At 42.7% G+C, this 22,525-nt stretch overlaps 1 protein-coding gene across 1 annotated transcript in view; it reads right to left on the bottom strand.

Moving 5' to 3' along the window:
* Nucleotides 1–22,525, bottom strand: part of LOC126235303 (uncharacterized) — a 485,532-nt gene that overhangs the window by 63,514 nt on the left and 399,493 nt on the right. Inside the window, exons 8-9 of the mRNA XM_049944027.1 lie at nt 13,757–13,901; nt 5,859–6,160 (exon numbers count right to left, since the gene is read on the bottom strand). Of these exons, the coding sequence (XP_049799984.1) occupies nt 5,859–6,160; nt 13,757–13,901 (447 nt within the window). The remainder of the gene's footprint in view (nt 1–5,858; nt 6,161–13,756; nt 13,902–22,525) is intronic.

The raw sequence follows: 22,525 nt of genomic DNA, 5'->3' as shown, positions 1-22,525 counted from the left end.
AGTCCTTTTCCCTGTGAGTGCATTGCAGCATCTACAAGGCAAAGGCGAGCATCACAGGCCTCAGCCAGGACTGACTCAACTACCAAAATTGTTGTGTTTGACCTGCCTCCATCGTGTCAACGAAGTTCCGTCGCATTTGGACAGGAGAACAATGTGTCGAAGCTCCTGTACGGTATTGACGATACCGGGTGTCGTCTCGTCAACACCAAAGCTTGCACTATTCTCAGAGGCTAGTTGTCTGCTGTGTACAGATGACACAAATGATTTTCAGTGCCATTTGTTTGGATGTGGAACTACCATGGCAGCTACATACTCAATTTCCAAGTCAATTACTTAATGTTTTCCCGACTTAATATTAATGTTGTGTTTTTCTCTTCTAATTTATGGGAACTGTAGTACATCATACGCCAACGTGTAAGCTAAGTATAGTACGTTGCTATAGGTAATTCCCGCAAAGTGAGGCATTTATTCGTTAACACGAACTTAGAGAGGCATGCTGCGCAAAAGTAGATGGGGAAACCTTGCAGGAGTCGGGTTGCTAGTAGGAGCATGGAGCAGAGGATGGAGATAAAACCTCTACTACAAAGAGGTTCTGTTAAGCCCTTGGCATTTTCTGATTAACATTACATTATATGTAATTGGCTTTTTCGGGTTAAAATTATATTATATGTAGTAGTAGTTGCGTAGCAGTAGCGTTGGTTTTTATTTTGCTTCTCAGTGCACGTTCGAAGTAAACCTGGAGCAAGAAAATACAGAATTCACAGTGAAAAGGACACGTGCTGTACTTTTTTTAAGACATGTATGGCACACTGGGTGGTAATTGTCCTTCCTACCCCACTGTCAATAATTGGGTTGCTGCATTTAAAACAGAGTATTTCAGCACCGAAGATAAAGAGCGTCCTGGAAGGTCAACTGAAGTCATAGTTCCAGAAATCGTGGATATTGTTCATTCCATGATCCTAGATGATCGGAGGACAACTGCTAAAAAGATAGCCGAGACCCTGGGAATATACCGACAACGCATGGGTCATATTGTTAAAGAGATTCTGAAAATGAGAAACTTTCAGCGACATGTGTCACCGAACGTCTCAATGCAGACCAAATTGTGAACGACTGGTTGCTTCACAGTACAGTTTCGCCTGGATAGTATCGTCACCATGGATGTGCAGCGACCAAATAACTCCAAAGGATGATTCTCCATGTGCATAAAACGGCTCTGAGCACTATGGGACTTAACATCTGAGGTCATCAGTCCCCTAGAACTTAGAACTACTTAAACCTAACTAACCTAAGGACATCACACATAGCCGCGCGGGGCAGCCTCGCGGTCTACGGCGCCTTGCCACAGTTTGCGCGGCTCCCCCCCCCCCCCCCCCCCCCCGTCGGAGGTTCGAGTCCTTCCTCGGGCATGGGTGTGTGTGTTGTAAAATTTACATCACACGTATCCATGCCCGAGGCAGGATTCAAACAAGCGGCCGTAGCAGTCGCGCGGTTCCGGACTGAAGCGCCTAGAACCGCTCGGCCACCGCGGCCGGCTCCTCCATGTGCAAAGAAATTCAAAACACAAAGATCAACGGGCAAGCCGCTCGCATTCGTCTTTTGGAATACAGATGGAATCCTTTTTATTGACTACCTACAACGTAGTTAAACAATAACGGCAAAGTAATATCTTGAAGAAACTGAAGCAACAACTGGACCCCAAACGTCGAGGAAATCTGAGAAAATGAACCTTGTTCCTGCAAGACAATGCCCCTCCTCAAAAGGCGGCCATCACGCTGTAATAATTGGCAGATCTTCCCTGTTCACCGGACTTGGCTCCTATAGATTATTATCCGTCCCCAAAGATAAACAAGCACCTGAAGGGAACACGATTTCTGAGCACTGAGGAAGCCAGAAAGGTTGCGGATGAGTGCTTCGCAGCACAACCGGTTTTTTTTCTGGGTTAATGCAGCTGGAACAAAGATGGCATAAATGTGTCGAGTTCAAGGAGACATATGTTGAATAAATAATTTTATTTTGAAACCCATAACAGCATTTTGTTCTTTACACAGCCAAGGACTTATCAGGATCCTTCATATGTCGGTAATAAGTAATTAGTTGTTGCGTGTACGAGTACGCCACGGAACTAGACTGGCGACGTACTTCCGTGTTTATTTTGAAACGATTCGAGCGGAAAGTGATTTACACACATAAAAAAAAAGTTTGGCATCACTCTGGTTCCCAGAATTCCTGAAGATAGACGTTGACTGTGGATATTGTATCGCAGACACAGTACCTTTGACTGTTCAGAGATGTCACTAAACCCGCCCAAAGACGTAAGCAACCATCCATGAGCAGCGCCTATTAGACGTAGAGGGTCCGACAGCCGATCAGTTCCAGTCATTGCACCAGAAAGGAGGTACACAGCTCGTGTTGTCTGAAGTTAAACCATGCCTAGACGGTCAATACCGCGGTTCGATCGCCTCCGCATTGTTACTTTGTGCCAGGAAGGGCTCTCAACAAGGAAAGTGTCCAGGCGTCTCGGAGTGAACCAAAGCGATATTGTTCGCACATGGAGGAGATTCAGAGAGATATGAACTGTCGATGACATGCCTCGCACAGGCCACCCAATGGTTACTACTGCAGTGGATGACCGCTACCTGCGGATTGCGACTCGGAGGAACGCAGATAGCAACGCCACCATGTTGAATAATGCTTTTCGTGCAGCCACAGGACGTCGTGTTACTACTCAAATTGTGCGCAATAGGCTGCATGATGCGCAACTTCACTCCCGACGTCCATGGCGAGGTCCATCTTTGCGACCACGACACCATGCAGCGCGGTACAGATGTGCCCAACAACATGCTGAATGGACCTCTCAGGATTGGCATCACGTTCTCTTCACCGATGAGTGTCGCATATGCCTTCAACCAGACTATCGTCGGAGACGTGTTTGGAGGCAATTTGGTCAGGCTGAACGCCTTAGACATACTGTCCAGCGAGTGGAGGTTCCCTGATGTTTTGGCGTGGCATAATGTGGGGCCGACGTACGTCGCTGGTGGTCATGGAAGGCTGTACGATAGGTGAATACCATCCTCTGACCGATAGTGCAACCATATCGGCAGCATATTGGCGAGGCATTCGTCTTCATGGACAACAGTTCGTGCCCCCTGACTTCCTTCAGGATAACGACATCGCTCGACTAGAGTGGCCAGCATGTTCTCCAGACATGAACCCTATCGAACATACCTGGGATAGATTGAAAAGGGCTGTTTATGGATGACGTGACCCACCAACCACTCTGAGGGATCTACGCCGAATCGCCGTAGAGAAGTGGGACAATCTGGACTAACACTGTCTTGATGAACTTGTGGATAGTATGCCACTACCAATATAGGCACGCATCAATGCAAGAAGACGTATTACTGGGTATTAGAGGTACCGGTGTGCACAGCAATCTGGACCTCCACCTCTGAAGGTCTCGCTGTATGGGGGTACAACATGCAATGTGTGGTTTTCATGAGGAATGAAAGGGGGGGAAATAATGTTTATGTTGATCTCTATTCGAATTTTCTGTACAGGTTCCGGAACAGTCGGAACCGAGGTGATGCAAAACTTTTTTTGATGTGTGATATTCGTAAATACTTGTGCGCCGCTTTGGCTGTTCTATGAGTATCGAACTGTGAACCGAACCACAAGGATTAATCAGCAAAGTATTATGTTGTGATGTATGCTGACCGCTAAGTATTGATCGTGATATCTGAAACTCAGCTGAATGGTTATAGCGCGGTACTAAGTTTTGTTGCGCCGGCCTGAAATGAGTTGCTATACTAGAGCGATCTGGCTACCAGTGAGATTCTAATGCGTATATAATATTAGTATGCAAATAGCGCAGACACGTGAAGTAACATTATAGAGTGAAAAATGAAATACCACCAAAACTGTGTCATTTTGAATAGTACAGCAGCACCCATTCCCTCCGTGTTCAACTGTTGTCTTGTACTTGAAGATTATAGTGTTCTTAGCTTCGGCAGTGACGCGGGGCAAGAAACGGGCAGCCATAAAAGTACAGGCAGCTGACGTAGAGGAGTGTCTTATGAACTGGCCTGCTCCAGTTATTAGAAAACTATTTCCTCCATACTTGCAGAATTTGACGACCATTGCCTAGATATCAAATTCCTGAAGCAGTATGACACAGTTCTAAAACAAAAATCCAAAAAATTGCCGGTGAAGATTAGAATATTTCTGATAGCTGTTAAGTGCAAAACCGTCGGAACATATTAAAAGAATCGCTGGTGACTAAGTGCTTAGTGTGTCAGGTTCGTATTCCCCAGGTCAACTGATCGTACATATATATGAAATGCCTTATTTATAACGAAAAAATTATAAACGTGAATAATACTACACAATCCTTGGAAATAAGAAATCTGGAGAAGGACAAGCGGAACTCGCACTCTGGAGGTTCCGTAAAACATAGTTATGTATATGGATAATAATAATAACAATGATAATTTTGTGTGCCTCAGTGGCGTGGTGCAAGTCCTTCTGTTCGAAGTCACGTCGGTGAATTGCGTGTTCCTAACCTAATCCGATTATCCAACTGGTGAAAGGGTGCCTACAGTTCAATGTGTAATTGGGACCACTTGTCGTTTCTGCTGAGTTCTCACATCGTTGACAAGCGAAGGCTAGTTTAAAATGAAGATTAAAAAATCTGTGCTCCGATGGATATTCGATCCCACGAACTCTGTTTTCAGGCATGCGCTTTACTACTAGCCCAGCAGCCCTGACAGGTATGTAAATAGTTCATCTGTAGATTCTTATGAGTGAGTCTGCGATAGTCAAACTATGTGACATACACGGGCGCGTCTTTTGATTGCATTGACTTAGAAGCTTGAAGTTTTTAAACTGACAAGGTATTATAGATATTAATATGTGGCATACATTACAACTTGATACCTCTATCCGTTCCAGAGAAAAAGGAACTGACAGACGGGCAACAAATGGCCAACAAATATTTTTTATGTTATGTAATCACAGATTAACAATTTTAATATATTTTTTTTATTTGTACTGTGCATCCTTTCTTCTTCACAAATTTAATTATTCTAGGTCAGCGGGAAGTACCGTATAGGTTTTGACGAGTGAATTTGCGAGTATCGAAATATGTGACATAAATGGCCGTATCTTTTGATTGCGTTGACACAGAAGCATAAATTTTTTACACCGCCGAGGGACCACAGACTTTAGTATGTGACAAATTTCAACTTGATACCTCTATTTTTTCCTGCGAAAAATGGGCCTTATCAGTTGGACAACCAGAGAAACAGGTGACCTGCAAAGTGATCCCATAACGGTTCCTTTTTTGTCGATTGAGATACGAAACCCTAAAGTGTTTTTATGTATGCTGTTAGGCGTTTACGTACCTAAATTTAATTTACTTCAAATACTCGCATTTTCATGCAGTTAGTAATCAAAATAAAATGATTTTTTTTATTAAAAATAATGATTTAGTATTTGTTCGTTAAAATTCATATTTAATAATAAACATAGAATTTATAACTGAGAGTAAAATAAATGCTACTAACGGGAATCGATACAATGACCTAGTGAACAGAAACCTTACACGCTAAACATTTGCTGTGAGGCGTGAGAATATTATTAACTTCGCACACATAATAACACTGAAACTCACACGGGCCGCTTACAAGTGGCGGGAAACTACCATGAGAAAGAAAAGAAGAATCATTTTTGATACCATTTACAAATTCAGTCACTTTCTCCGTTTCAGCTGCTTCAAACAAGCGGCAATAAACAGCCATTGGCAGTGCAAATGAAGCACGAATCCTTAGTGAGCGCAAACGGCGGCGCGTGCTTTGTACCTGACGAGGTGGACGCGATGGAAGGCGACCTGTTGGTCTTGCGGACCTCGGACGGCCTCAGCGACGGCTCCTCCAAGACGACGGTGTCTGCCTTGGCCGGCGCCTCTCCCGCGGGGGCGGCTGCCTCCGGAGCTGGAACCGCCTCCTGCTGGTGTGACTTGCTGGAGTCTACTTGCGGGGAGGCATCAGTCTGGGCAGGGGCGGCTTTTGGGGCGTCCATGTCGGGGGTGGCGATTGGAGGCGGTGGGGGCGGAGGCGGCGGAGACAGCTGTGCGGGCTCCGACACCACTCGCTTCAGGGCCCTGGAGAGGAGTCAGTCAATATTCCAGTTAGGTGCTCTGAACGGTAATTACTTATGAGTTTAACGCTACAGATTTAGGAATATACTACAGTCAGTAATAAAGATAATATCGAACAAGTCCGTGGTATTAACAGATCATGTGAAGGCGACTTTGATTCGAATGATTCGTTGGACATGACCAGCTGATCTTCTGTGAGGCGAGTTCAAAATCGCAGCATTGAGTATGTAGCGGTTTTTACAAGAACACACTTATAAAAGATGTTATTTCCACCCTCCCATGTCTGCTGGCAGAAAAAGTGACAGTCATGTACTGTGACTGTCGCACTGGTTACTTTCGCAAGCAGCTACTAAGACCGTGATTATGTCCAATAATAGGAACTGTTATAGTAATGAAAATAATGCATACAACCAGCGTCAGAAGACACTAGAGTGTGAGATGATGGTGATTGGTTTGTCGGGAGTTCAACTGCGCGGTCATCAGCGCCCGCCCAAAGTCCCGATTTCTACACAGTCAAATCCAGCTACTGTCACGAATGATGATGATGAAATGATGACAACACAGACATCCAGTCCCCAGGCAGAGAAAAATCCCCAACACGGTCGGGATTCGAACCCGGGACCCCGTGATCCAGAGGCAGCAACTAGACCACTAGACCAGGAGCTGTGGACTAGAGTGTGAGAAGTGAATGTTGTACTTATTGTACGTACATTATCACCGGGTATTATCATATTACTTAATTAGTAATTCCGAGAGTCATGGTAATTAACTATAGATTTTTCATACACTGGAAGCGAAAAAGTGGAAAACATTGTTTTACAGATTCGTTCCAGCAGCATGGAAACAATTCGCCTCCGACGTGGGTTCCTATTTCTATTATCTATTCAATGCCTTCTGCACGTATTAAGATTTTTCAGGGAGAATAGGTATACCCTGTATGTAGTGCATGTCAGTAGCACGGGCTCTTCTAACTCTTCATGAACTGTTAACAACACAGAGGAAGGCTTTCCGATAAGTCACTGTAGGGAAAGGGTCACAGTAATTCTCTGTATTCATAGTTTTTCATGGTCTTACGTTCAAAGTTGCAATTTTACGAAAAGTGTATTCACTAAGCAGTCTTTGCAACGGCTGAACGTGCTTTGAAATGAAGTGAAACGTGAAACTCGTGAAAAGCTCATTCTGGAAACATCCTCCAGGCTGTGGCTAAGCCATGTCTCCGCAATATCCTTTCTTCCAGAAGTGCTAGTTCTGCAAGGTTCGCGGAAGAGCTTCTGTGGGGTATGGAAGGTAGGAAACGAGGTACTGGCAGAATTGAAGCTGTGAGGACGGGTCGTGAGTCGTGCTTGGGTAACTCAGATGGTAGAGCACTTACCCGCGAAAGACAAAGGTCCAGAGTTCGAGTCTCGGTCCGACACACAGTTTTAATCTGGCAGGAAGTTTCATAACAGCGCACACTCCGCTGCAGAATGAAAAATCTCAGTCTGGAAAGTGAAACGTGTTTGGTCGAAATCAAGACAGTACAGTTGCCAGAGATGGCATAGCAAAGCGGTTATTCACTTTGTGTATATAATTCATACCTGTAACTTATTTATTTCGCAGTATATGTAGGCACTATTTTTTCAGTAATCCTAGACACTTTTCCAAGAAGATTCGAGAACCCGTATAACTTGAAACTTACTAATATTTTTATCCAGTTTATTTTTCGGAGGACTGGGGACTGGTTCAAATGGTTGAAATGGCTCTGAGCACTATGGGACTTAACTTCTGAGGTCATCAGTCCCCTAGAACCTAGAACTACTTAAAGCTAACTAACCTAAGGACATCACACACATCCATGCCCGAGGCAGGATTCGAACCAGCGACTGTAGCTGTCGTGCGATTCCGGACTGTAGCGGCTAGAACCGCAGGGTCACTTCTACAGGCCTGGGGACTAAGATGAATTTGATGCCTAGACTGCCAGGTCACCGAGATTTCACCTCCACGTCAGCGAAAATGTAGCAAATATTTCGATATCTCGAACTGTATTAGTCATACCAATGTTAAGTGGGATACCCTGGATCTTACTAGTTGAAATTTCAACCCCCCTTCACTTCCTACAAATTATCTGCGCACTTCCTTCCAAGTGAAGTAATATTCCAGGTTAGTTCTTGATGAGAAACTGAATCATTAGTAAGAAAAACGAAATCTATCAGAAAAATCCAAGAGAGCTTCTCAAAAACTCACTTTAGCGAATAACAGTAGAAGATAAGAAAATTAAAAAAAATGAAAGTAAAAGGAGAATTTGAAATAAGAGACCCTTTCAGCACAAGTGTGGACAAGACAATTACTTTATTGGTTTATATATTTCATACAGAGTTTCCTTTGCGTTGAATATCGAATCGTTCATTAATTTATTGTCTATGAGTGTAAAATTCATGATTCAGACGTCAAGATTTCACAAATGCGTTTGAGGGACATAACAAGGTCAGAATGCGGAATATCATTCGCGGTGTAGTAAGATTTAGACAAAAGACGATCCTTTGTTGTAGGTCACTCACTGTTTGGCTAAATGCAAACTTCAGCTTTCTACGGTTCATTGTAAAAAAAAATTGTGCTCTCGCCTTAGGAGATCAAGCAAACTGAGATTTACGGATAAGAAGCGGAATCCCGTTCGTTTCAGGCCACTGCAGTTGGCTTTCGCGTAGTTTTGTCGCACGACTGCAGTGGGACACCGCTGTGTTTTCTTATAAACAGCCACGCCCCATTCTTTGCCACATGGTAGCTGCAGCGGCTGGGCAATTTGTTCCGTCTCGGACCGCTTCAATGTCACTGTGACTCAGACGCGACACAATTTGCAGCATCTGTGTCAACGGCTCCATGACTGCACAAACGGTGAGAAATGAAAAAGACGGATTCTGTTAAATGACAAAATTTGTCCACCAAGTGCTTATTGGCAAACTGTAAATTTTTTGGGAACTATTTCTATTAATCTTGCGATATGTAATTGTTTGCTGACAATGTATTAAGGTCTGTTTACCCTTGAGCTGAGGGCTTACTGTACGAAGCTAAAACTAATTTGAGCATCATGACGTCTCCCCAACGACAGCATATTCAAGCTGCTCTTCTTCGTTAATAATTCCTGGACCTAATTTTTAGCAATAATTTTAAGGTACTGTAGTGACAATTTCAGCGCACATATTTCATTACTTAGTTATCTGGACATTCCGTTTATCATAATACAGATAATATCGTTATTGTGTGTATTGTGACAAAATTTATATAAAAACAACACCTAGCCTCAGTGTTTACGATATTATCTGCTGTAAATTCCTAAATGAAGGAGAACAGGAATAATTTCGTTTTGTTTTCGAAGCCATTTTATCGGGCTTTAAATCACAGGGAAGTCAGTCAAAGGCTGTTATTAATGTATTATTTTCTCACACGTTGGAGCAGAATTAATTCGCAAATGCTACTTCTCATATTTTCTCCGATTTGTAAATACTGTTGTATTCGGGGTACGGGTTGTTTCTTGACCACAAGGTTAATAACGTAATTATCATACTGCGAGGCTGATTTTGCCAAATTAGTTAACTATTTGCCTTCAAAGGGTTTAGAGTGAGCACCTCATACTAAACACACTGAATATTTTTATGGCATGAATAATTTATGCTTCATATGTGTAGAAAGGCAAAAGTGCCATAGATTTTGGAGAAAAGCTAGAATTAGAGCAATAAATATATTTAGAGACCTCTGCACTGAACAAAACTCAGTTTATTGTCATTATTCACCACTCCTGCTAGAAAAATGAATTTATTTTGAGTTTTCAGCCTTGAGTAAAACACAATTTATTCTTTTGATCAAGGCAAAATCTTCAAAACATATTGCTCAAATAAATACGGACCCATGTAGTGAATTTTCCTGAAGTGAAATCACCTCAAGGAAAGTAGTTAGGGGATGTGAAAGGTTACTCTTAATCAAGAAGAAACACTACGCAGGATAGCCGAAGAATGGAAAATATATACATATAAAAACAGGCGCAGACAAGGAAAACTTCCTTCAATGGAAGAGATTGGTATCAAACAACGATCATCTTTTTCCATCTTTACGGGCTAGGTCATCTGATCTGTTCTGATTTAACAGTCTACTTTTTCCTGGGACATCCTACTGAGAGGAAACAACGGAGCTAATTTTGGGACGCGATATTCATGCATTCTCGGCAGAATTTGAACCCTTTATTTCGATGCTCAGTAAGTTTGCTCCTAAAGAATAACGACGTAAAATTGCAGAAGAAGTCTTCGATACAAGTCTGCAACACAGCATAGCAAGTAAGAGAAAGCAGATCATAGGAACTGCATAAGAGAAACTAAAAGCATATGGAAAAAAGCTATACTACAGAGAATAGGCATGAGAAAGTTAATTTAATTTTTAGTAGGAGTGTTGAGATGTTATAGTAGTAAATATAGGAAAGGGGGGGGGGACAAAAATTAGGAAACACCAGAAACAAAGCACATTACCATGTCTAATACGTCGTAATTAAACCTTTGGAATCCGAAACAGCTTCCACTCGTCTCAGAATGGATAAATACAGGTCCTGTGTGATTTTCAAGAGAATCGTTTGCTATTGTTCCTACAAAACAGTGGCAAGTTCAGGCAATGATGATGGAATTGGATAGGAACCACTCACACTTCTGCAGAAAGCAGATCACAAATGCTCAATAATATTGAGATCTGGTGGCTGTAGTGGCCAGGAGAGACGTAATAACTCATCCTCGTGCTCACGAAACTAGCCCTGGACAATGCGAACGGTGTGAGTAGGGGCCCTGTCGTCTTGGAACACAGCATCATCCATGAGGAACGAGTATTGTACCATGGGACGGACGCTATAATCCCAAATGATTACCTAATGCTTGTGTCAGTAATGCGACCTCGGAGAGTAATATTGAGCCCGTGGAACACCACGATATGGCTGCCCAAATCATAAGCGAAACCGTCATGTTTCACCCTCGGGACGTAAACTTGGCCAGAAGCTGGAAACAGTGTGAAACAAGACTATTCCGACCAAACGAGTTTCTTCTGTTGTTCCATAGTCCTGGTTTTATGACTTTGGCACCACGTTTTTCCGTTTCGGTGATTTACATCACTAATGAGTGGTTTTGGAATTCTAGCTCGTCCTGCATATGGAGCTCCCTTCGTGTTGTTTTTGTTGCTTACAGTGTTCGTAAGCACTACGTTCAGTTCTGCAGTGACTTTTGGGCTGCAGTGACTTTTACAACTGTCGTCCGCTGACTTTCCGTCACAATCCTCTTCAACGCTCGTCCGTCACGTTCACTCAACACACTTCCGTTTGCTTTGTAACTTAGGGGATTATTTTTTCCGCTTTTTCCGCACGCGTTATAAATATTCGATACAGTGGTCTTGAAACACCAAACACTTCATCTACTTTGGTAACGGAAGCACCTCCTATACGAGCACCAACAATTTCCCAATGTTCGAACTCGATTAGGTCCCACATAACGCAGTCACATCTACATCTACATAGATATTCTGCAATTCACACTTAACTGCCTGGCAGAATTGTCATTGAACCACCTTCACAATAATTCCTTATTATTCCACTCTCGAACAGTGCGCGGAAAAACGAACACCTATATATTGTCCTTATTTTATTATGACTGTTTCTGCCTATGTAGGTCGGCGTCGACAAAACAATACCGCATTCGGAGGATAACGTTGTTGACTGAAATTTCATGAGAAGGTTCCGCCACAATGAAAAACGCCTTTGTATCATGTCCGTGACACTATCTCCACTATTTCACGATAATACAAAACGGGCTTCACTTCTTTGAAGTTTGTCGATGTACTTCCTTAAGTCCATCCGTTAAGGATTCCAAACTGCGGAGCAGTACCCTAAAGGAGGACGGACAAGCGAAGTGTACGCAGTCTCTATAGTAGATCTATTATGTTTTCTAATTGTTTTGCCATTAAAACACAGTCTTTGGATTGCCTACTCCACAACATCTTCTGTGTGTTCTTTACAATATAAATTGTTCGTAATTGTATTTCCTAGGTATTTAGTTGAATTTATGGCCTTTAGATTTGACTGCTTTATAGTGTAACCGATGTTTAACGGACACCTTTTAGCATTCATGTAGATGACCTCACACTTTTCATTATTTAGGCTCCCAATTTTCGTACCATTCAGATATCTTTTCTAAATAGTTTTGCAATTTGATGAGTTTACTAGACGATAAACGACAGCATCATCTGCAAACAACCTAAGACGGCTGCTCACATCGTCTCTTAAATCGTTTATATAGATAAGGAACAGCAGAGTGCCTATAACACTACCTTAGGGGGCCGGCCGGAGTGGCCGAGCGGTTCTGGGCCCTTCAGTCTGTAACCGCGCGAGCGCTACGGTCGCACGTTCGAATCCTGCCTCGGGCATGGATGTGTGTAATGTCCTTAGGTTAGTTAGGTTTAAGTAGTTCTAAGTTCTAGGGGACTAATGACCTCAGATGTTAACTCCCGTAGTGTTCAGAGCCATTTGAACCATTTGAACTACCTTGGGGAATGCTAAAAATCACATGTGTTTTACTTGATGACTCCGTCAATTACTACGAACTGTAACCTCTCTGACAAGAAATCACGAATCAAGTTACATAACTGAGACGATGTACCATAGGTACACAATTTCATTACGAGCCGCCTGTGTGGTACAGTGTCAAAAGCCTTTTGGAAATCTAGAAATACGGCTTCAATTTGAAATCCCCTTTCAATAGTACTCAACACTTCGTGTGCGTAAAGGGCTAGTTGTGTTGCACAAGAACAATGTTTTCTAAATCCGTGTTGACTGCGTGTCAATAGACCGTTCTCTTCGAGGTAATTCATAATGTTCGAACACAATATATGTTCTAAAATCCTGCTGCATATCGACGATAATGATATGGACCTGTAGTTTAGTGGATTAAACCTACTACCTTTCTTGAATATTGGTGTGACCAGCGCAACTTTCCAGTCTTTGGGAACGTATCTTTCGTCAAACGAGATGTTGTATATGATTGTTAAGTATGGAGCTATTGCATCAGCATACTCTGAAAATAATTACACAGAACGCTGTTGTGACCACGACTAGACACTTGCAACGTACTAAGGACATTACACGAGTGCCGTTCGTGGTCAAATACAACAGCGTAATCTCCAGGCTTGGTTAGGAACTGCATTTGTGTTCAAGCATGCATTTCTCACGGTGTTTCCATATTTTTGTCTAATCGCTGTAGGCAGGGTTAGAGAACATTCAACATCTACATCTACGTCCATACTCCGCAAGCCACCTGACGGTGTGTGGCGGAGGGTACTTTGAGTACCTCTATCGGTTCTCCCTTTTATTCCAGTCTCGTATTGTTCGTGGAAAGAAGGATTGTCGGTATGCCTCTGTGTGGGCTCTAATCTCTCTGATTTTATCCTCATGGTCTCTTCGCGAGATATACATAGGAGGGAGCAATATACTGCTTGAAAAGACTCGAAAGGCAGGAGACCGAGGATTTGAAAAAAAGGGGTGAGATTCAAGAGAAGAGTGAGCGGGGTTGAGTAGTGAATGAGTGAGTGAGTGTCGGGACGGACCTGGAGGAGCCGGTGCTGGGCCGGTGCGGCAGCGTGTTCCTGGCGTTGGCGGCGGCCACGGCCTCCTGTGCGGCGCGGGAGGCTTCGGCGTCGTCGCTCTCCGAGTGGCCCAACTCCGACGGCGAGGCGCTCGACACGCCCGACTCTGCAACAGAAGCACCACACGGCTCTCATCAGCTGCCGCAGCCACTGCTACCCACACTGGCGAGCCGCTCGGGTTTTTCCAGCTAACAACAGCGAACTTCAATGGAGAAACAGAATGGCGAAACATCTTTCAGCCGTCTCAGTTTACAAATTTTATTGAGCAACCAGTTTCGGCGATATATTACGCCATCTTCAGGCCCCCGTGCATAGACAACAGTGGTAACACTTTAACATACATAACAGGAGGAGGCGGTGCAAAATCTTATCCAAAGCGGTAATATGTAAGAACGTATAACAATACCAAAGTGTACAGGGACTAACAGCTAAGTTAAAAATAAGTTAAGGCATAAAAATAGTAACGATTTCGGAAATGGAATGTCTTATGCGTCTAGTTCCGACTACCATTCCGCGTTAAAAGTCTGTTAATGCCCGTTGTGCTGTCTAATCACGTCGGACAGCTCCACCAAAGCACTCCCCTTTTATACCTTGTGTACGCTATTCTACCGCCTTCTCTATATGTTTATATCGCTACCCCATCAATTTTGTCACCTCTGTACATTAATATGTAATTTCACTATCGCTTATGGAAGCGAAGTCGATATCGACACCTCACCAAAAATGTGTATCAAGTTAATTTAATTTTTTATGTATAATACATATTTACGAAAGCAGCGCAACATTATTAGTTCCTTTAAGAAAACCACATGTCCAAAGCTGAAACCCGATCGATTTATCACCTCACGCTTTGCTACAGTTACAGCAGCTAAATGCCATAGATAATAGATTTCAGTCGGGCGGGGTGGCCGAGCGGTTCTAGGCGCTACAGTCTGGAACCGCGGGACCGCTACGGTCGCAGGTTCGAATCCTGCCTCGGGAATGAATGTGTGTGATGTCCTTAGGTTAGTTAGGTTTAAGTAGTTCTAAGTTCTAGGGGACTGATGACCTTAGAAGTTATGTCCCATAGTGCTCAGAGCCATTTGAACCAATAGGTTTCATGAGGGATCAACTCGTTTGACTAATTCCGAAACTGTCTCACGTATGGCCGAAGAAACCTTTTGCGTAATATTCAAATTCAGTTAACAGAATTTCTTCTGTGATGTAGAAGTAGTAGTCGAGCAGAATATTTCTCAATTTGTTTTTAAATTTTTAATTTCCTGTCTGTCAGACATTTTACATCACTGAGTAAGTGATCAAAATGTTTGAGCAGCATTGTGCTCCCCTTTTTGTGCTAAAGAAAACCTTCATGAGGAGTCATGTCATTTTTAGCCCGCCCTGCTTCCCGAGCGGGAAGGCGTGCCGGTCCCGAGAACGAATCCGCCCGGCGGATTTGTGTCAAGGTCCGGTGTGCCGGCCAGCCTGTGGATGGTTTTTAACGCGGTTTTCCATCTGCCTCGGCGAATACTAGCTGGTTCACCTTATTCCATCTCACTTACACTACGTCGGCGACTGCTACACAAACACTGTCTCCACGTACGCGTACACCATAATTACTCTACCATGCAATGTTTGGGGTTCCACTCATCTGGTATTAGACGTTCCTTTGGGGGGGGGGGGGGGGGGGTCCAGAGCATTGAGTGCTCGAGCGGGACGAAGCTGTCCGTCATTTCTAGGTCCCCAGTTCAGTACACAATAGTAGTATGTAAATCATTGTTCCTCTGTTGGGAAAAATTACATTTATTCAGTAGGTGGTGGAGGACCAAAGGTCATGTTTTGCACTTATTACTGAAATGCAAGCGCACCATCTGAATAAATATTACTACGTGAAATAGATATGAAAAGATAAAGAGATTTGCACTTTATAGACAAGCGCGGAAAGCTGTATGAAACGAGTCTTCGGAACAACAATTAACTTTAATTCCATCCGACATCTCTGTCAATGAAAGAAGATAACACTACAAAGAACTTTTATTTATTGCACTTGTGAAATAGCAACTACATTTTGTCCCGGGCCTTGAAAACACCTTATCATTGAGCTGCGTAAAGAAATCCAGATTTAGAGTCCTAGTCCTGGCAAATAGTTTCTGTTGTCCTTTCAGTGGTATATTAAGATGAGAAAAATAAAAATAAAATGTTGATTTTTTCCCTTAAATGTATTAATTTTTGTTCATCTCGTCCTCAAAATAGTGGAACAAGATTACCATTTTCAGCTGGTCACAGTGATGATCCTCTTATCGGCTACTATAATTTTACCAAGCCGGAGTTGATCTACTGTATCTCTAATCTACTTTTTTTTTCAGCTAAGTGTTCTTTGTAGACTGCCTCAAACAGCCAAAGAAATTATTAAATTAAAAACAGGAGAAAAATAATAAAGTAAATAATTAGCCTCACTGCCTACTACCTGATAAACTCGGCATTGCTCGGGTATTCATTTTGTCAATTTTCTATTAGAAACGAAAACAAAAAGTGAACTATGTTTGTAGTGTAATATCCCAGACAATTTCTGTACACTGGGTGCAGCTGCTTCGTGTGCCTACCACGCGATTTTGAAAACGTCTCTGTCGCAACGCTCTTCACAGCTCTATATACGTCTTTTGTTTTCACGTAAAGCCGCTTCCTCTTCGCAGCTGAAAGCTGTAAAATTCGCTGCCAGGTGTCAGGGATTTACTTAAGTTGGCAGGACTTTTGGAGTGCCATAATAGTAAATAATAAATCTATTAAAACTTCATGCATGATGCGGCATTTTATCACGCTTCTCATTGTTTATGAAGCCATATGTCTTGAACTATGTGTCGTACAATGGTACATGTATGTACGTACATCCTACGACATTTTTGGATACTGTCTGCAAAATGTGTTGCGATTAGTGTTACTAGCAAAGCAGTAATACATTTAAACGTCGTGCACTATGCGGCAGTTTTGCACGCATTTCCGTATTTATGACATCATGTCTCGGGAACTACACGTGGTATAATGACATAATTTGGGAGGTGCATTTATCAGATGTGGATACTGTCTGCGAAATTTATTGTGAATACAGTTATTAGCATAGAAGTAATAAATTTAAAAGTCATGCATGATGTTGCAGTTTTCTATACATCAAATTAATTATGACGTATACCTCCTACACTGTGATAGGTGGTTCTTAGCGCACAGCTTTTTTTGCCTGACAGTAATAAATCGTATGTGTACCAAGTTTCGTTGAAGTCGGTCCAATGATTTAGGAGGAGATGTGGAACACACACACACACACACACACACACACACACACACACACACACACACATCCATTTTATAATATGTATGGATTTATGGTTGCTACAAGCAATTTGGAATGGAAAGCTACAAAATTTATTGCAGAGTTCACTTTGTGATAATTAATTGGTTGGTCGGTTGTTTCGGGGAAGGAGACCAGACCGCGAGGTCATCGGTCTCATCGGATTAGGGAAGGACGGGGAAGGAAGTCGGCCGTGCTCTTTGAAAGGAACCATCCCGGCATTTGCCTGGAGCGATTTAGGGAAATCACGGAAAACCTAAATCAGGATGGCCGGACGCGGGATTGAACCGTCGTCCTCCCGAATGCGGGTCCAGTGTCTAACCACTGCGCCACCTCGCTCGGTAGATAATTAATTCTAAGAAGTGTCATCCATATATAAAGATCACAAAAATCGTTTTGTACTAAGTTGTTGTTTAGCGAATTCCTCTATGGTATGTATTCCACTCAGTTCCTCTAGCCCTATAGCATTTAACTCTTTTTAATCCTCGCAAGTCTATTCGAGATATAGGCTAAACGTTTAGTGTATGCTGCTATAATTGCGGCTATCATGTTGTGTTGTCTGAGTGCGCGTATTTGATAACGTAAACGATGGTTTCTTTGTTGTCTACAGATAATGTCATATCTGTGGTTTTATTTTAGTTGCCTAGCACGAGGACAGAAGCCAAGTCTGTTACGGATACCGACTTGCGCGTTAATAAGACCGTGACAGGGAAACTGGAAAGGAACGCTTAACAGGCTGTTGCAGTGGGGGAGATGGGAGATAATGTGCGATCAAAGATCGGAGGAATGACGAGAATAATCGTAGTTATTAATCTTCCGAAGAACATGTTTTTCCTTTTAGAGTTATCAAAACCCAATAGTTTAACGTGTTTCTGGATTTGTCGCAGGCAGCAGCAAGTGCATTAGTTTACATCCGTTGCACAATACTGATACCTGAAATGAAAGAAGTGTCAGTTGATGAGAAAAAGAACCGTTTCTAATATTTGACCCAGAGAGTCTTTCGAGATTATGGGAGGATGAGTAGTATGGGCTATTCTGGAACTGTTCTTACTTGCGAATATTATGGGAAAAATATTCTGTAAGTCGAGGTGACGAGCCTTGCGGAAGAAGTCAAGTAACACTTAATTTGCCGACGATTTGAATAACATGGCGTTGTGTAATGTAAGTGTATCGCTGCGTGAGAAACAGCGTGCTGTAATCGAGTTTCTAACCGAAGAGTTCGTCCACATATGGAAAGTTTCTCCTTCAGCATGACAATGCCGGATCAAACGCGAGCGCTGCGATATCTACCACAATCCGACGCCTTGGATTCACTGTCATCGGTCATTTTGCCTACATTTCCGACTTGGCCCCATCCGATTATCATTTTTTTTTTCCAAAACTTAAACAACAGCTTCGTGGACTTTACCTTGACAGTGGTGAAGCGGTGCAAGCAGAGGTGAAGTTGTTGCTCCGTCAACAAAGTGAAACCCAATACAGTGATGGTCTCTCGTCGGGAGAAATGTATTTTCCGTCACGGTTAGTGTGCCGAGAAATAAATACGCAGAGATGAAGAAAAAAGATGTAGAATGTTAATGAAGTTCGTCTTATTTAAAAGGCGTTTTCACATAAAATCCTGAGGCATTACTTTTCAGGACGCCCTCGTTATTTTATTGATATTTATTGCAGAAACCATACCAGCCGATAACATAACGTACTAGTAATAAATATTAGTAAATCTGACGGTTATAAAACATTATGTTAGCTGATAATTACTTGGGTAGCTTACAATCTCTTAAAAGAGATCATAAGTTGTAATAATTCCTGATGCTTGAATAGTAATGATATTAATAGGGAGCTAATGTTTCAGTTTGCTAAGACTCTTGCACAAAGATCTTGCTGGTCACATGATTTAAATCTCCTTCTGATATTGACTCTTTAATGCCTATCCTGTAGAGGTACACTATCTGATCAAAAGTATAAGGACACCTGGCTGAAAATGCCTTACGAGTTCGTGGCGCCCTCCATCGGTAATGCTGGAATTCAATATAGTGTTGGCCCACCCTTAGCCTTGATGACACCTTCTACTCTCTCAGGCCTACGTTCAATCAGGTGCTGGAAGGTTTCTTGGGGAATGGCAGCCCGTTCTTCACGGAGTGCTGCGCTGAGGAGAGGTATCGATGTCGGTCGATGAGGCCTGGCACGAAGTCCAAAACATCCCCAATGTGTTCTATAGGATTGAGATCAGGAGTCTGTGCAGGCCAGTTCATTACAGGGATATTATTGACGGGTAACCACTCCGCCACAGGCCGTGCATTGTGAACAGGTGCTCGATCATATTGAAAGATGCAATCGCCATCCCGGAATTGCTCTTCAATAGGGTTAAACAAGTATCTGGTTAAAACATCAATGTGGGCCTCTGCTGTGACAGTGCCAGGCAAAACAGCAAGGGATGCAAGCCTCCTCCATGAAAAGCACGACCACACCGTAACACCACCGCCTCCGAATTTTACTGTCGGCACTACACACGCTGACAGATGACGTTCACCGTGCATCCGCCACACCCACTCTCTGCCATCGGATCACCTCATTGTGTACTGTGTTTCGTCACTCCACACAACGTTTTTCCATTGTTTCAACTCACTGAGCTGCTTCACAACCCCAGGGATGTCTATCACTATGTCCTCCACACGGGAATCTGTACGAGACTCAAACGGCGGTTTGTACGACCCTCCTGCGTGAAAGATTTCTCAAATGCTAAATTTAAAATTTCAGCTTTCGTTTTGCTGTCTCCCGTTGCCTGATAGTTTTAATAATTGGTCAGCGGTACTTTCCCTGCTTCTGAAACCAGCTTATTCATGTGGTATGATGTTGTTGTGTTTTGAAAACACTTGTGGTCTGTTGTTAATTATTGCTTCGAAAGCATTGGACTATGCTGCTGTCTATGGAGTTAAATTAGGTTGTGATGAAGTCAGTTCTGTGTTCTGATGTAACTCTCCACAACGTGACTGTTTTCTGTGTTCTGATATAACTCTCCACAACGTGAATCTTATCTCGTCACGCTCCATGTTATTAAAATTAAATTATATTAATAGTTTTCGTAACAGATGTAAAAAATAAGGAAAAACTTTTATAGGAAGACCACCAGTTCGACCTTACATATAGTGAGCTGACAAAAGCCGTGGGATACCTCCCGGTATCGTGTCGGACCTCCTTTTGGCCGACGTAGTGCAGCAGCTCGACGTGGCATGGACTCAGCAAGTCGTTGTAAGTCTCCTGCAGAAACATTGCGTCATGCTGCCTCTACTATGGCTCTGAGCACTATGGGACTCAACTGCTGTGGTCATAAGTCCCCTAGAACTTAGAACTACTTAAACCTAACTAACCTAAGGACATCACACACATCCATGCCCGAGGCAGGATTCGAACCTGCGACCGTAGCAGTCGCACGGTTCCGGACTGCGCGCCTAGAACCGCGAGACCACCACGGCCGGCTGCTGCCTCTACTGCTCTCGATTATGTCCCGTAAATGTTCGATGGGATTCATCTCGGGCGATCTGGGTGGCCAAATCATTCGCTGGAACTGTCCAGAATGTTCTTCAAACCAATCGCGTACCACGACAATTTCGTTAGATACAGAGTACAAAATGATCATTCTTAGTGCGGCCGGTAGTACAGTTAGTCCAGAAAGTATCAGACTCCTCCACTCACAATGCTGCACGCGGTTTGAGTTAGTGAAACCCTTCCGTATCAAGGAACTTGGAAACAAAACCTTAATATGACGCAGAAGGCTCCTGTCCAGTTAGTGAATAACACTGAATAGATTATAATAATCACAGAACTGCTGCAGAGGCTGGTCTCCCTGATTTTCTGATATTGCGCTGCTAAGTGAACAAAAGATCTCTGGTGAGATTTTCGTCTGCCATTGTTTAGGCTTTTAAAAGTACCTTGACCATGCATGTTCTCCGCTGTGAAAGAAAATGTAGAAATGCTCTTATGTACTGATGTGTGATGAATACAAATGGTATGAATAAAATATAACAATGGATCAAGAGTGCATTGTAAGAGGTACACGACAGCAAAAACGCTGTTTTTCTGTTTCATGCGTTGATGTCTATATAAAAAAAAAGACGTTAATGCAGACGCATAAGTGTCTAAGAAGCGGAAAATGAAATACTTCTCGGGTGAATAGTGCTTATTTTGCGCTCCCTCGTCGGTTCTGTGCTCTCCTAACTATTTCTAGCGTTATATGCAAACATTGCCTGTGCTGATGCTGTGAGCGGCTTAAAGCAATGGGAAACTATAGCTGTTATTTTATTCCCGATCTCATCCAGCTCTACCGTGTGGCTTGATGATGATGGCGTCCTCTTGGGTAAAATATTACAGAGATGAAATATATCCCATTCGTATCTCCGGGTGGGACAATACAGGATGATGCCGTCATCAGGAAAAAAAGAACTGGTATTCTGCGGGTCTAGAGAATGGAATGTTAGAGCGTGGAAGGTTGCAGAACTTAAAAAGGGAGATAAATAGGTTGAACTTAGTTATAGTGGAAGTTACTGAAGTGCATTGGGGGGAAGAACAGGAGACCTGGTTTACAGGGTTCTCGACACAAGATGAAATGTATGTAATGTAGGAGCGGCTTTCATAAGGATTAAGAAAAAAGGAATTTTTTAAGGTACTATGCATAGCATAGTGAATGCATCATCACAGCCAACATAGACCGAAGCTAACACCCACTTCAGTAGCACAAGTTTATACGCCAATTAGCTTCGCAGATAAAGAGGAGACTGAAATAATGTCTGATGAAGTAAGATAGAGAAGGGAGACGAAAATTTAATTGTAATGGGTAACTGTAATTCGATAGCAGGAAAAGGAAGACAAGGAAAAATAGTAGCAGAAGATATGATTAGGGAAAGGAATGAAAGAATAATCCGCCTGGCAGAATATTGAACTGAGCATAATGTGATCACTACTAACACTTCGTTTAAGAATCATGAAAGAAAGTTGTGTACGTGGAGGAGACCCGGAGGCACTAGAAGGTTTCACATTGATTATGTAATGATAAGACAGCGATTTTGGAACCAGATTTTAAGATGTAAAACATGTGCAGAGGAAGATGCTGATTCTGAAAATAATTTATTGGCTATGAACTGTAGATTAAAACTGGAGAAAGGAATACAGTAGAAGACAGATGAGTAGCTTTGAGGAATGAAACAGTGTAGGCAGCTGGGGATCAAATAGGTAAAATGCCTAGTAGAAATCCTTGGTTAAAACAGGAGATATTGAACTTCATTGAAGAAACGAGAAAACATAAAAATGCGGCAAAGGACAAGCAGGCGAAAGGTAAAACAGAAGTCTAATAAATGATTTTGATAGCTAAGAAGAAATGGCTCGTATCGTTAAAGAAGGGATTTTTCAAAATTCAGCCC

This window comes from Schistocerca nitens, chromosome 2 (genome assembly GCF_023898315.1).
Source record: "Schistocerca nitens isolate TAMUIC-IGC-003100 chromosome 2, iqSchNite1.1, whole genome shotgun sequence".
Classification (NCBI taxonomy): Eukaryota; Metazoa; Arthropoda; class Insecta; order Orthoptera; family Acrididae; genus Schistocerca; species Schistocerca nitens.
This window is presented reverse-complemented; position numbering and strand designations above follow the sequence as displayed.